The sequence below is a fragment of the Amphiura filiformis genome, chromosome 3 (genome assembly GCF_039555335.1).
Source record: "Amphiura filiformis chromosome 3, Afil_fr2py, whole genome shotgun sequence".
NCBI classification, from domain to species: domain Eukaryota; kingdom Metazoa; phylum Echinodermata; class Ophiuroidea; order Amphilepidida; family Amphiuridae; genus Amphiura; species Amphiura filiformis.
The window spans coordinates 61156597-61172522 of NC_092630.1; the positions used below are offsets into that span (position 1 = coordinate 61156597).

General features: G+C 37.7%; 1 protein-coding gene across 1 annotated transcript in view; it reads right to left on the reverse strand.

The window, feature by feature from the left end:
• The window catches only part of LOC140148881 (lethal(3)malignant brain tumor-like protein 4), a 33690-nt gene that overhangs the window by 8099 nt on the left and 9665 nt on the right, over window positions 1–15926 (reverse strand). Inside the window, 11 exon segments of the mRNA XM_072170975.1 lie at window positions 145–236; window positions 5334–5339; window positions 6661–6895; window positions 7292–7371; window positions 10832–10979; window positions 11504–11633; window positions 12880–12911; window positions 12914–13011; window positions 13588–13690; window positions 14348–14787; window positions 15636–15867. Of these exon segments, the coding sequence (XP_072027076.1) occupies window positions 145–236; window positions 5334–5339; window positions 6661–6895; window positions 7292–7371; window positions 10832–10979; window positions 11504–11633; window positions 12880–12911; window positions 12914–13011; window positions 13588–13690; window positions 14348–14787; window positions 15636–15819 (1548 nt within the window). The 5' untranslated portion in view covers window positions 15820–15867.

The following is a 15926-nucleotide window of genomic DNA, read 5'->3' on the forward strand; positions in this document are numbered from 1 at the left end:
CCCACTAAATACCACAAAACACCAGACTGGGTGCCTCCCCTTCACCGAGGCAGACATAACAACCCCTCCCACTTAGAATGATCCCTGCAAACAATTAACACATCTCCTAATCATGGACAAGTGATGCATACAGATATGACTTACATTTTCGTAGTTCTTGAACAGATGCTTGGGTGCCGTCTGCGACTTGGTCATCTTGAGGTAGGACGTCCATGAAAAGTTCTCTGAAGTGAAACCTAACATGGTTACCGAGGTGCATAGATAAAAACGAGAAAATGGCGAGACACATCTCTCATCAGTCCGTAAAAAAGAACTTACATCAGGGTGTATAATATAAATGGATGCATTAAAGCATTGCACAGTAAGCAACAAATGATAAATCACCACTGTAATGTCCAATGTTCTGTTAAAATCAGCTGACGTCTGCCCGCTATGCTCAAGGTTCGCTATGTCAAAACTAAGGTGTGCTATGTCGAATATGAAATAATGTTAGGTAGGGTTAGGGCTAGGTTTAGGACTAGTGTTAAGGTAAATAGGGTTAGATTCAACATTGCAACCTTATTTCCTATTCGACATTGCGAACCTTTTTTCGACATACAAATCATCGGTCGCAACACATAGTACATGAATGACAAAACACGCTTCTGAGAAAACGCTTTTGGAGGATATGTTGCAAATAACAGAGTCGATACTCCCACTTTTATCTTTCAGTGGCACGATTCCATTTGAAATTTAAGTTTAAGGTTCAAACTATTAAACTGTATCTTTAATAGTTTAAAAGGAATAACTATAAACAAAGCCAAATTAAAAAAGTCGCCACTATAGTTCCATCCCCATTTAATCGGAGTCTGATAAGTTTATGGCAAAAAGATTTATATAATAATTTTCTATACACTTTCCTTCGAAGGTTGATACCAAATTTGATATCCCAGTTTAATCATCGTGAGCATAGGAACCGTTTTTGGAAATTTGTGCAATTTTAAAAATGACAAATTACGAATTGACCACGCAAAAGCCAATGCATGGTATCAGCTTATTATGTGGCCTGAAGCAACCCATACAGGAATCATTGTACACTTGCCTGCTCACAATTAAAAGAGTGGGGTATTTGATTTGCATTTTGACATGCATGGGTAAATCTTTAAAGACAATGAAATTAGACATCGTAGATGCGTGTAAATGTGTAGATGTTGAGAAGAGGTGGTTTATAATCGATTAATCTGCCGGCCTATTCAGGCGACGTAATTCTTGGCACTCACGCCAGCTCCGCCGCTTGATACAACTCCCTATGTCATTTTTAAAATTGCACAAATTCCCAAACAACGGTTCACGATGATTAAACTTTTGATATCAAATTTGGTATCAACCTTCGAAGGAAAGTGTATAGAAAAATATTATATAAATTATTATTTTGCCATAAACTCATCAGACTCTGATTAAATGGGGATAGAACTAGTGGCGACATTTTAATTTGGCTGCGTTTATTATAGGATATAGCTACCTCGAAACTTATGCGTCACTAATGCAACAGAAAATTGGGAAAAATTACTCTACGTTTCTATGTGATGCGACCGACGAAATGTAGTGAAACCCTTGACATAGCGAACCTTGGTCATAACGGGGTGTAACCATTTGAAGCAGTTGGAGCCAGAGCATTGATATCTTTTATTCGGTTTATAGATAAAAATCTGTCATTTGACATGTAGTTGATATAATTAGTTCTCTCTGGTCCCCAACTTTGAAAATCCTTCAAAGTACCCGGTAGTTCATTTCTTTCCAGAAATTGTTTGTCACTTGTGATGCTGACCTTTTGACTCCTCCACGGTCCATCTATAGGATCCACAAACATATAAATTTTCCCACTAACACTTTTTTAAATAGAATAAAAAAACAAAATTCTAAAAAGGTATGTGTAGCCTTATTTGTGGACCCATTTATATCATAACACATCATTGTGTTTAGTCACAATGGTTCATTATGTAAAAATAGAGGCTGTTTTAAAAGTTGCATCTGAGTCAATAGGAGTCAACTCTCATACAATACAGTAGGCCAGGCCTATTCATGTGTTTGTTAAAGAAAACCTTTTTACATAATGAACCATTGTGACTGAACGCAATGATTTGTGATGCCATAAATTTGTCTACATGTGTATATAGAATAAGGCTACACATACCTTTTTACGTTTAGTAAAATATTTTTGATTTATTTCAAAGAGCATTAGGGCGAAACTTTTGTTGTGGATCCTATAGCTTCCAACTGATTTCAACAGAACACATGACATTGTCTATGTGCTATATACCATATGACAATCATACACCAAGATGCCAGCTGCCAGTACTGAGAACTTGTCATGCCACAGACCCAACACAATACATATTGAAATAATACAAGATTTAGTTAAGAGGTGGATGCACAGTGGTATATGGTTATCATGCGCAGAGAGTGCATATTCAGTACTTGTGAGCAAGCGGTGGCGAATCCAAATAAAGTCCACCTGACTTACAAAAATTGTGCTCTGTGTAGACAGGCACCTGGCACTCTGCATCCACCTTATAACTACACCTTGCAAACAATATAACAGTATGGTTTCAAAACCCAATCTGCCACTCAACAGCTGCCGCACTGACAGAACCGGTGATTAAGCCTGGTTTCTATTGTCTGGTTATTCCACTGGTTCTGTCAGGGGGCCATTGGTCTACCGACAGTTGGGTTTTGAAGCCATCACTTACGTCCAGTGCAATATAGTACTATAAACAGAAATTATAGTACAATAAACAGAAATTATATCTGGGTTTAAGGGGGAAAATAGAAATGAAAAGAGTAAAGCAAACTGAAAACTAAATGCAATCTACAGAATTCACATGCTTTGATACGCCTGGAGTGACGTAAACTACTCAATAGAGACAAAAGAGTAATGCAAATTCCAATTCATTTGGGATTTGATTGGCAGCTAGAAAGACTGCAGAAAAGAGGACCCTCTTTGGTAGCTAACCAAACACTTATTTTTGTCCAAATAATAATCAAAGACTCACTAGCTTTTCCTAGTATTCAGATTTACTTTTCCTCCCAGATAAGAAACTGGGATGTATGGTCATCTTGTTTGGAAGCAATATTCCTTATCCCAAATGTGTGTGTGCCCTTTTGATCCAAGAACTCGCTATATATGCCACCAAACACTCCATTCCTGTTACACTGTGAGTTAATAGATCAGCCCAACCTCACAAACATTCAATGGCTCAGCGGCACAAAGACACATGTCCATTACCAGTCAAGTTCTTTCGTGCATTGTGCATGCAGTCCTATACAGGACACTGTGCACTATGCATGAGTTAACTTGTGTATTATCACAGACAATAATACACACAGCAGCAAATGGACATACATCTTTGTGGTGCTGAGGCGTGGATAAATTTGTTCAACATTTTAACTGTTATACTTTTATTAACACACAGTAAGAAGGTCTACAATTCAGACACACTCCAACAAACTTTGATCATCCAGGACACATTCTTGGATTTAAGGGAGGAAGTGCATGGAATGGAAAGAGAGCAAAATTTATCAGCCCTATTTGGATCCTGTTTTCCCCTAAGATTGGGACAAACTTCAACAACCGGGGGTCAATTTCACTAATACTTGCGACACTTTGTAAGTCCTTGAACCTATAGTCTAAGTCCAACCCCATCTACAATATAGATTCCATATTACATTGGAGCATTGGGAAAACAGTTAAGTATTATACAGCAAAGACAGCATTCTATAGTTCAGTTTGCTTGCAATCTAAAAGACTAATTAGTGCAATGCAATCTGTAGCAGAAACCAAAAACATTTGTTAAATGATACCTCATGATTAAATTTAACCTTGAAATAGACTGCTTGGAGCGTACAAAGGGTAACTGCTGTAGTTGCATGGTGCAAATAGCGTTTACTGCTAAGGACAAGGTAAAATAATAAGAATAGAGCGCTCTGCTCGCCGAGCTAATGAAGTTGTCTGCTCCAGGTTGCCATTTCATTATAAATCAAACCCTGAATTGCCTCTATGAAATAAAACACTGTACGAAAACCACCACCAAATATTACTACATTTGCCAAGAGATCTACTCTTTTGTGTATTGGATATATACAAAGCTGAACAAGTGTATATACCCTCATTTCATGTAAATATTGCTAAATTAAAAGCAACACAAGCATTTCCTCTAGATCTGGTAGGTTTCATCAGTGTTGCCTGATCAACTCAACCACTTTTGCGACACTTGGCTTCATTCACCATTGTGGTAGAGTTTGTATGGCTGCGGGATGAATGTACTAGATTTAGGAATGTGCTTGCCTTTATTATTCAGCAATATTATCCTAAAATAATGGTAAACAGTAAAGTTGAATGTGCTAAAATATGTAATTCATTTAAATTTATTTTATCCAAAATTCAGTTACCATTTTAGCAGTATATTTTGTTTAATAGGTTCTTTCATTTTGTAACAGCTGGTTGTTCTGTGTGTGATTTCAATGAAATAGCAACATACTAGCTCGAGCTCAGCGATCTATGTTTATCTAAAAATTTAAAAAAATAAATGTTGGTATTTATAGAGCGCCTTTCACATGTGCAAATGTACCAAAGCGCTTTATATTTATTCTGCTGTCGTTAGAATATGTCAGCTGCCATACAATGACCAAGGCATGCTCATACCTTTAGGCGGTGCTCAAAAGGACAATATTCATAACAGCTCCCCATTTCACCCCTGGGTACAGAGAAGCAACTAAGGTAAAGTGCCTTGCCCAAGACCACAACACGATGGCACCGCCGGGGCTCGAATTTGCAAGCCACCGATTGCAAAGCAGAGCCCGTACCGCTGTGCCATTGTGCCCTATGCCGTTGAGTCAAACAAAGGCATTTAACCCTTTTGTTCTCCAGACAACACAGTTAGCATTTGTGTCCTCCAAGCATTCGATTAATATTTGTTAATAAACAGTTTTTTTGCTAAGGTTATTCTGAAAAAAAAAAAGCCAAACTGAATTCAAATATTCACCAGTGTTATTGTTGTTCTTTTGTTTTTCTTCATCCATTTTGCTGAATGTTAATTATGTAATATGTAATGAAATTAGTTGACTATTAATCCTGATTTTTTTATCACATTTGCTAGCAGATAAAATAATGATTCTTTGTGAGTATATCACCCGTTATGGTTTCTGTAATGTTCCAAAAATGCAGAGACTAAAATAAGTCTAAGTATGCATGCACTATCCATTGCGATATAGCACAGAATTCAACAGCGATAACCAATCATGCAATATGACATAGCACAGAGACGAATGCAACAATGAGCGCTGGATGGACTCACCCCTCCCTGTGTGGTGCACAGAGATAATTAGATACACACAAAAATGGTGGAGAAAGAAAGAAAGAAATGACAGAAAACATTGTAATTAGTATTATATAGCAAACATGGAATGATACAACACAATTTACGCAGATGAAATCTTTTTGCATTCAACATTATATCATAGACAAAAGCATATTATCAAGTCTTGTTTCAGAAGTTGCACATGACAAAGCAATTTTAGTGCAAAAATGATGCACCAAATGGCTTCATTTGACCTTTCATTTTGGAAATTTTTCCATGGCTGAGGGGGCACATTACCCCTCATATGCCCCTGCACCACGTCGACCCCTGGGCGCCCCACTTTTCTACACTTTGTGCATTTTTGCATTGTTTTGAACTATTTTGCAGCTCCACATAACTTTGGGCGCCACATTTTTTGTCACCTTGCTATATACGCGCCTGTGCATTACACTCAATACACATTTTTAACCAACTTAAAAATTTGAAGACAATATATCATGCCAAGCAATTCCGTAAAGTTAACAGCTCTGCATTTAAGGTGGTATTGGATGCATTTTCTAGAAATTAGGAAATGCTTTGAGCATGTTTTAAACATAATTGAGTAGGGTAAAGTACACTGATCAATATGCATTTTGTTTGGAGCAAATCGGACATACAGTTTCCATAATACATTTATATTTTCTCTGTATCCTATTATTTTTGTCAATAATCAACATAGTTAATTAGCTAAAAGTACTGGAAAGGCTCATGAGCTAATTTGCATAAATACTCTATTAATTATGCAAATTAGGGGATGGCTGAACATACTAGCAACACTTTGATCAAGTTTCAAGGCAAAAGTATGCAAAATAAAAGTACCCTGAAAATGTATGCATGGATTTTTAGCAAAATACTGGCAAAAATTATATATGTTAATGAGCTTCTCCGGTCATTTTAGCCATTAACTTTATTGATTATTGATAAAAACAATAAGATACAAAGAAAATTACATTTTGAAAACCGTATGTCCGATCTGCTTCAAACAAAAGGCATATTGATCAGTGTGCTTTGCTCTACTCGATTAATCTGTTTAAAACATGCTTAGAGCACTTCCATAATGCCTCCAATACCACCTTAATTTTGAGCTTTACCAACTCAACCGCAAAGCTACCACCAAGCAATTCCAAAAAGTGAATCTAAGAACATTCCCAGTTCAAATATTTTAAAAATTCCATGCATTTTTTTCAAATTGGTACTGCTATACATATCCTGTCTTTTTTCTTTTTCAATTTTTTTTTTGCTGAAAAAGAAAATTGCCTGCCTGCATGGGCATAGTAATCACTACCTTTTGGAGGCTGCAATTTATGGTTCGTCTTCTCGCACCATCCAGCTGGCTGTATGTCCAGAGAGTCGGCATTCAACCAAAAGTCGTAGCATTCCGAGTAGCCATCAAAGTGAAGTCGAATGCGGTAACCTCTGACCTCCGCCACAGTCAATACACAGTATAGAGACGGGTGCTTGGGGTCGATACCTTCTAGTTTCATGCCCACTTTGAAACCATTTCTGCTTGTGGGGAATGGCTAGAGCAGAAAAGAAATTGAAAATGATTGGGTTTTTATATGCATCCGTTCTACACATTGAAAGGAAGTGTGATCAAGGGCTATTCCATTTAAAATCCACACTACCCCTGTGGACGATTTCGGAAATATCTTCCACAGCGGGAGTATTAATTTCAAATGGAATTAGCACATTTACCAACTCACCAATTCAAAACTCACCCTCCCTCTGTGAAAGATTCAGGTTGAATCTTTCTCAGAGATGTACGCAATTCAAATGGAACTGCCTATGTGTTCATTCCATTTGAAATTCATACTCCCCCTGTGGAAGGTATTTCCATAATCTTCCACAGGGGTAGTGTGGATTTTAAATGGAATAGACCATTGCAATACTTGCATACCGTATTGAAATATACTTACATCTTTAAAATGTCTAATCGGTGCTGAAATTGCATTCTGTTCTTCCAAATATTTTGTCCAGTTGAACCCTTTCTTTTTACCTGAAAACAATGCATCAGAAAACACAATTTACAGACTATGGACAGCACACATGTCAAGCAAGTTTGATAAATATTACTGCATGACTTTATACACATTCAAAATGTTATCTATACTCTGCCCAGAAAAATAATGAATTCAAAATATTTCAAGATGTTTTTTTTTTGCAGGGGAGAAAATATTAGGCTAGCTTTGAACAATTCTTTTTAATCCAAGCAGTTACCCATCATGTTTTGTTGAAATGTGGGTGCATGCAGGCAGACATAATGTCCATTGACTTTTGAGAAAGCACAACTTTGCTTGCTGCTCATCATGCACTGTTTATTTAATTTTGACCAATTTCCTGGTCATTGGCAATTTGCAAAATATTCATATCATATTGATCACTTGCACCTGTAAGAATAGTATCTTTGAAAAGAGTGTATTGTATTCAATCTATGATTGCAGACATACACAGGTGATGAGTGCAACCTACTTGAGTTGTAGTGCAGGATGATATATTCAAAAATTGTTTAAACCTATTGCTATGGTAGTTAATCCTGTTACATCATCACTTATACAGCGAATATGCTCATTCCAAAAGAAACTTTGCTATTGGCCAATTAGATAACCCTTACCAAAGGTCGAGGCCTTATCTAAGCCTCGACTTAGCCTCAGAAAATAAGCCTCATGAATAGCCTCATATCCTTAGCCTCGTCTTAGCCTTACCTTAGCCTGAAAATTAGCCTAATTATGCAAATTAGATAAGCCTCAAATAATTAGCCTCAAATAATTAGCCTCAAATCATTAGCCTCAAATCATTAGCCTCGCATTATTAGCCTCGTAATATTAGCCTCAGTAAATAACTAGCCTCGCTCTTAGCCTTACCTTAGCCTCACCTTAGCCTGAAAATTAGCCTAATTATGCAAATTAGATAAGCCTCAAATAATTAGCCTCAAATAATTAGCCTCGTAATATTAGCCTCGTAAATAACTAGCCTCGTCTTAGCCTTATCTTAGCCTCGTCTTAGCCTGAAAATTAGCCTAATTATTTAAATTAGTTAAGCCTCGCAATATTTAGAGGCTAAGCTAAGACAAGGCTAATAATTTGAGGCTATTTTACGAGGCTAAACATTACATGCATGCAGGGACGGTTGGGCTATTTATTGATCCAGCTAGGTGATAAGTGTTACTGATATTTTTGGGGTGTTATGAAGTGGGGGTAGGGTTATTTGGTGAGTTGCATTTGGAGAGTTCCAATATGGTGAGTTGTCAATTGGAAAATCCAACTATGGTGAGTTGTCATTTGGTAAGAGTTCCAATATGGTGCAAGTTGTCACCTTGAGCATACTAGTATTGGAAAGTTTTATTTGTAAAGTTGGGATATGGTGTGCTGTCAATGTTACGGGACAGTTGTATTTTGAAGTGGGGAGGGGGTAATTTGTAGAGTTGTCACCTTTAGCGTATTGGAAGAGTTTATCTTTATGACACATACACCATATCCCAATGTCACCAAACAACTCTTTTAATATGCTGAAGGTGACAACTCACCATAAGAACTCTCAAAATGACCATCCCCCACTTAAAAGTACAAACATCCCCATATACCACATGTCCACATCTCAACTTTTACCAAATAGAACTCCCGCATATATAAACTCTTTCAAATCGGGTGTAGGTGAAAACTCACCACACTTGAACTCTCCAGATGACCCTCCCCCACTTCAAAGTAGAAACATCTCCAATACATTGACTATATTGCATGCACACCACTTCATCCCAACTTAACATAACACTTCCAATATGACAACCTATCATATTTCATTATTTGAACTTTCCCAACAACATTAACTCACCATATTTGAACTCTCTAAATAACCCACCCCCAATTTAAAGTACAAACATCCCCAAACATCAATTAACATAACACCCTAACAACATCAGGGCAGTAACACGTTTTCACCAGGGTCAGCCAGCATCAAACTGCAGTATACATGTCTGCAGACTACAATACATGCATGTCTGCTGAATTCGACAACCTCAAAAAGCCCCTATTTCCTGATGAAAAAGAAGCAATAAAATACATACTTTGAAACTTACTTAAAAGCTGATTTTTCTTCCAGAGACATGGTTGCCATGCTCCCCATGAACTAGGCACCAGTAAAAAGGCCTAAAATCCCCTTTAAACTGTTAATTTTTCAAAATTATTGGCAATTCTGAGCAGCATACAGTAGTCTGCTCCCTGACAGTTGGTGACCTCTGACCTATCATGTGACCATATTTTTGAGGCTAATAATAGCCTAAAAAAGTTGAGGTTAATTTTAGCCTCAAAATTAAAGCAGGCCAAGACGAGGTTAATTTTTTAGCCTCAAAAACATTTCAGGCTAAGACGAGGTTAATTTCTTAGCCTTGTCACCGATAAGGTTAATTTCTTAGCCTTGATGGCTAAGTTGAGGTTAATTTTTAGCCTCAAAAGATATCGAGGCCAAGTTGAGGCTAAGGTAAGGCTTATTTAGCCTCGACTTATGGTAAGGGAAGCTACTAAAACAATTCCCAACAAATTAAGTGGAACCCTGTACATTACAGTACATTATGATATTGCTACTGATATGGAATCTTATGTTAGTGTTCATTGTTGTAAGTTTTGTGTTCTTGTCTTCGGGTTAGTTTAAAGAAAATTACCAACATGCTAGAACATTAGCACTAAATACCTTGGAAAGCAAGTTAATACCTGATAAATCAGAAATCACCACATTTACAGGTTTCTACTGTTGTGAACACTGTATGCAACACTTTTGTTTATACTGCAAAGTGCAATTGCTTTTTTTAGCTCTGTCTATATTAATAAATATCTGAAGATGGTGTACCTATATAAACAATACTTTTTTTCCCTGCAAAGTACAATGGCTCCTCTTTCTTAAGCTCTGCCTATATTTGAGTAAATATCTAAAGATGGTGTACTTCTACATGTATATAAAACATTTTTTTTTCTGCAAAGTGCAATGGTTTTTTTTATAGCTCTGCCTATATTAGTTTTAAATATCTAAAGATGGTGTACTTCTATATACAACACATTTTTTCCCCTGCAAACTGCTATGCTTTTTTTTTAGCTCTTCCTATATTTTAGTAAATATCCCAAGATCTGCCTATATTTTAGTAAATATCTGAAGATGTCTATATACACAACACAGGTTTCCTCTGCAAAGTGCAATTGCTTTTTTAACCCCCTGAGCACTACCTGCCGATCTAATATTGCCTCTGATTGGTCAATTACATGATATCTTTATATTTTAATCACCAATCAGAATAGAGTGTTGCAAATAATTCACCCCAATTTTTTTGCATGGTAAAATTATTCTAACAATGTTGCTGATTGGTCCAATTGATAATGAAAACTTCTTTGTGACCAATCGACAGGTAGTTCTGATGGGGTTAAACTCTGTCTATATTAGTAAATATTTGCAGATGCTGTACTTCTGCTGACCTTTTCCTTTTCCTGATGGTGTCTTAGGCTGTGGGATGCTATCTCCTGATTCATCAGGCAGCTGTGGTGCTGCTGCTGCTCCTGCTGCTCCTTTATTCATTGATTGCTTGATGTTGATTGTCATCTTTAGGTCACCATGGAGATGGGCCTGTAATCAAAAAACAACTCTTAATTACAACAAGTCACAGATTGGTTGAAAATAGGTCGAAAATCTGATGGCAATTACTATTATAGCAAGCAGAATCTGTTAATAATCAGTGGTTTATGATTACTTGATTGAATTAAATGTTCTTTAAAACATGATTTGATTTGTATAAAACAGCCTAAACTTGACAGAAGATATATTTAAAACCAATTGATTGATTGGTTGATTGATTCTTGCACCTTAATAGAAATCTGTGAAAACAGAAATTAGATTGCAATTTTGTCCACCTTTATAACTAATCTTACTAGCTTATTAAGAATTGTGAATAATTTGTTTTAAACAACTTTGTTGAAATCAGAAAAACAAATACCACTTTTTTTCTGAAAATACAAAAATTATGGTCAGCATTCCTTTGTACAGTAAAAACTTTTTTTCTTCAAAATTATCAAGATTTTCAGTTGGTCGGGTGAGGATAAACAGAAAGTATTTTGCCTACAGTAAAAGAACAGCTTAAAGGCAACTTTTACCTTGCCAAATCCCAGTTTTCTCTTCCTGTTCCCAGACGTGGATCCTGTTGGGCTGGTTGCCCGAGTCAGGTCCTCCTCCACAGCTACATCAGTTTTCTTGCCATCTTTTGATTTCACAGGTGCAGGTTTCCTTCAAATAGATCAACATGTGCGCTTTTAAACGTGGGAACATATCATTAGTCATGCAATACCGTAGAATTCCGCTGCCTCATGAAGAAAGGCAGACACAAAAACATTGCAATAGGTTGCTCTCACAATAATACATGTCTGTGCAGCTGCCTGTATCAATAACATAGTTGCTTTACCTCCAAATAATGTTTTTGTCTTTCATATCTTTCGTAAAAAAACCCACTCATTTAGAGGCATGGAATTCTACAGTAGATAATTATCCTTTACCTAGCATATAACCCTGTGAAAATAACAAAATTGAAAGATTGCATCATAACAGAGTCCCAGAGGGTGGAGAATTTATGTAATTTAACCTCTTGTATAGTCTGAAGTTGACAGACGGCAATGGTATTCCATATAAAACATTGTTATTTGAAATTTTCTTTCCTTATGTTTTAACTGCGCGACTGCACATTTTCTTCAAGTTGGAACAGGGACCCATTTCACTAAGTATTATGATTGATCTTACAATTGATTTATCACAAGTAAACCCTATTCTTTTTATGTGATCCAGTTGACACAGTAATAAATGGATTACACATAACACTTCCATGGCAAATCAAATCAATCCTAAGATGATCATACATCGATTTTGTGAAGCGGGCCCCAGAACACAATTTCACTAGGACAATGATACTCTGATGTACCATGCATATAATACAACCAGGCCCGTACGAAGGTTTTGTTTGGGGGGTGCTGATTTTGAAAAAGTGGACCTTTTTTTCCAGGGGTGGGGGGCAATTTTGAGAAAAGTGGACTTTCTTCCCAAAATTTGGACCTTTTTTGGCCAAAAAGGCGTAAAAAACCTGATTTTTTTGCTCGCTACGCTCACAAATTGTGATATTTGTGGACTTTTTTTTAGACTTTTGCAAATTTGGGGCTGAATACAACATATTAGCATCCTATGGGATAGGATTTATCGACAGGAGTTCATAACAATTAGTGAGTATTTTAGCGGGTTTTGTCCGGTTCACCTTTGGACAAATTTGGAACAGTTCCAAACTGTTCCAGACTGCGAACCCGCTAAAACTCACTAATTGCACCGGCATGTCCAGGATCTTTTTCTGCGGGGGGCTCAGAGGGGCTTTCAGAGTTCGGGGGCTTAATGGCTAAAATTGCGAAAAAATGGCTGATTTTACATGATTTTCAACAAAGCCCCCCCCCTGGACACGCCACTGAATTGATATTAGCATCCACTGTGAACTTACTTGCTTGCACATATTTGACTGCAGAAAGCCTGCTATGCACCAAAGTTGGAGGGTGATCCAATTTTACCAAAACCTCACAGACGCAGCTTGATTTACTGGCTTTGGACTTCTTGGTTTCATCCCCATCAGCTGCTGCAGTGAAATAAAGAAATGTAAGAGTTTGGTAATGTTGTGTGACAAGTTTGCAGAGTTTCAGGTGGACAAGGTTGTTATTTAGATAGGTCCATGTTAAAGGTCCTCAGTAGGAATATCCTAGATCCTTGCTTGCTGGTCTTTAAAAGTACATTTGGTGGACAGATCCTTAAAAAACTGAAGCTAAATTACTTCAGATTTGCGACAATCAGGGGTAATAAATTTTGCTCCACTGGTCTCATTTTCTGAAATTGAATACCAGAATTTGATCTCAAATACCAGGACAGCTCTCGGCACATGCTGTGTGTTTCTCCTTTCGCATGTCAACACATTAACTTTTCCGCCCCTGTGAATTACCAATGGGCAAATAATAGTATGGTGTGATCATAGAGTAGCCCAAGTCCAGCTGTGAATAGTGGCCAATGATGACAGATTGACCAGTGGCAATTAATAACTGTCAAAGCTGAAACAAGTCTGGTTTCATAAGTTTTAAGGACCTGTTGACGATACGATATGTGAGTGGGGTACGTGTGGTGCAGGGGTATCAATGCATGATGAATATCAAATGGAGCTTACCACTTAGTTCTACAACAGGTTTATTCCCAGACTCGCTATTCACTGCGCTGTCTGCTGTCTCATCTGTTATCAGCTCCAGTAGACCAAACTCATTGACCTTGAACTAAAAAGTGATAAAAAAATGCAGTTTTAAAGTGAACATGTTGTTATAAGTTATTGGATTACAAGTACAACAATGTGTACAATTTATGCATTTATAGTGCAATGCAGGCTGTACCAAAATGATTTGTACCAGTTTACACTATTATCTTGTTACCCCTAACCTTACTAAACATCAAAAAACCTCAATTCAGAAAGCGTAGGCACAAGCAGGTATCCCAGGTGATGCTATTGCGTCATCATGCGAACAGTCATATGGGGACGGAAAGCTTGGCCGAGCAAGCTACTCCCCTGTGGCAAGGTAGGCCAGTGCACGGGCGTGGCACCCGAAGGGTCGAGGGTTCAAAAACGCACCTAAAAAAAAAGTTTTCCCTTCTTTCTTTCTTTCCTCCTTCTTTCCTTCCCCCTCGCCAAAAAGCAACTGGGACGTTAGGTCTAAAGACACCGCAGCATCGGTAAACTTTGGCAATCAAAAGATTACACCAAAAATTTGTGTTGAAGTGGTCTTTGTGTAAGTGCATGTAATTATGCGCAAGATATATAATATGCAAATATTTTATTTCTTAAACGTGTACATGATATGGTCAAGTATCGATGATAAACTTTTTATCAGAATAACATCAAAATTTACATAATTGTACATGTAGACAGTTACACCCACCTTCATATCGCTTCCTTCCAGCAATCCCACCCCATCCTGCCAATCCATCCCCGATAACACATCACTGTCACCTCCCGATGCCTTGCTGCTATCATCCACTTCACTAGGACCAGCCGACGACCCCTCCCCTTCCTTGACAACCGCATCAGGCTTCTCTTTCTTGATGACCTCTTTCTCTTCAACCTTTGCATCATCTTTCTTTATTTCCTCTGTATCTTCTTTGACATCTGATTTCTCTTCCGTTTCTGTGTCTTTGCTTGACGCTACCTGATCAGGCTTGTCATTTACTGCTGCTGGTGCTTTTATTGGTTCATCTGCTTTCACAACATTGTCTTTCTTAGCAGACGATTCCTCCTTGGTTTCATCAACTGGTGGTAGTGGTGGCGGTGGAGGCTCTGCAACTGGACTTTTGACATCTTCTTTCTCTGCAGTTTCTTCTTCTGCAATAATAAATAAAATTGGATAAAAATAGAATTGGAAATAAACATGACTTTATATGCAAATTGATTTTGTTAATTGTGGTTAGGTGACACATATTATTGTAAATGAGGTTTTCAGCTACAATGAAACACTTTTAAATGAGTAGGTGTTTGCCGCCAAACGAGACCATATTTGTGGTAACACACCTCCAACCGATAACTGTGGACATAAACATGGACTGTCCACGATCTGCGGATAGGTGCAGGATAACAGAAATGAGGTAAAAACGCTATTTAGAGCATGTCTTCTCTGTCCACGGTCTGCGGATAGGTGCAGGTTGACAGAAATGATGTAAAAACGCTAGAGCATGTCTTCTCTTGGCGGTATAGGGGGTGTACCCCATAGATAATACCATCTCATAGTGTGTATGTCCACAGTATGTTGATTCACTGCAAGAATGTGTGTCCTCAATTGGATACTACACTGCTTTTTTTACTTTGTATGTCCTCGTTTGGAGGCCCTTACAGTCCGTCTACTCTGAAGTACAAAGTACCGACGCGGACGCACACATTGTGCCGACTTTGAAGGCACGCATACCTCAGCAGAGACGCAGCACTGCAAGACTTTTTACGCTGCTGTATAAGCGCCGCATTGTCACTTTGTACTTCAGAGTGGACAAACTGTACAGGCATGTGTGTGTATACTTGGACAGTCTTGCTGGTTTCAAGTCAATTATTGGAATTCTCTCTTGTATATAAATACAAGCTCTGTGAATTTCAAACATCGTGTTCCATAATTGGTTACTATCTCATAATGGCATCATAATGCCACTTTAATACAAAGAATTATCTAATAAAAAAACCCATACCTTTTGTGTCTGCTGATTTGCTTTCTTCAATTATTGATTTTGAATCATCTGTAGAGGTTTCCATGGCAACTTCTGCATCACCATTGGTAACCACCTTCTCGCCATCGCTATTGACCCCCTCTACTTTTGTCTTCTTTGCAGGTGGTTCCAGGTTCTGATCTGGGGGTTTCTCCTCTGTACTCATGTTGATTGCTGTTGATATTACTCTGCTCTTTCAACAATTAACAGGAATCTGTATAGGGTAACAACAAATATAAATAAATAAATACGGAAAATAAAAACATGAAATAA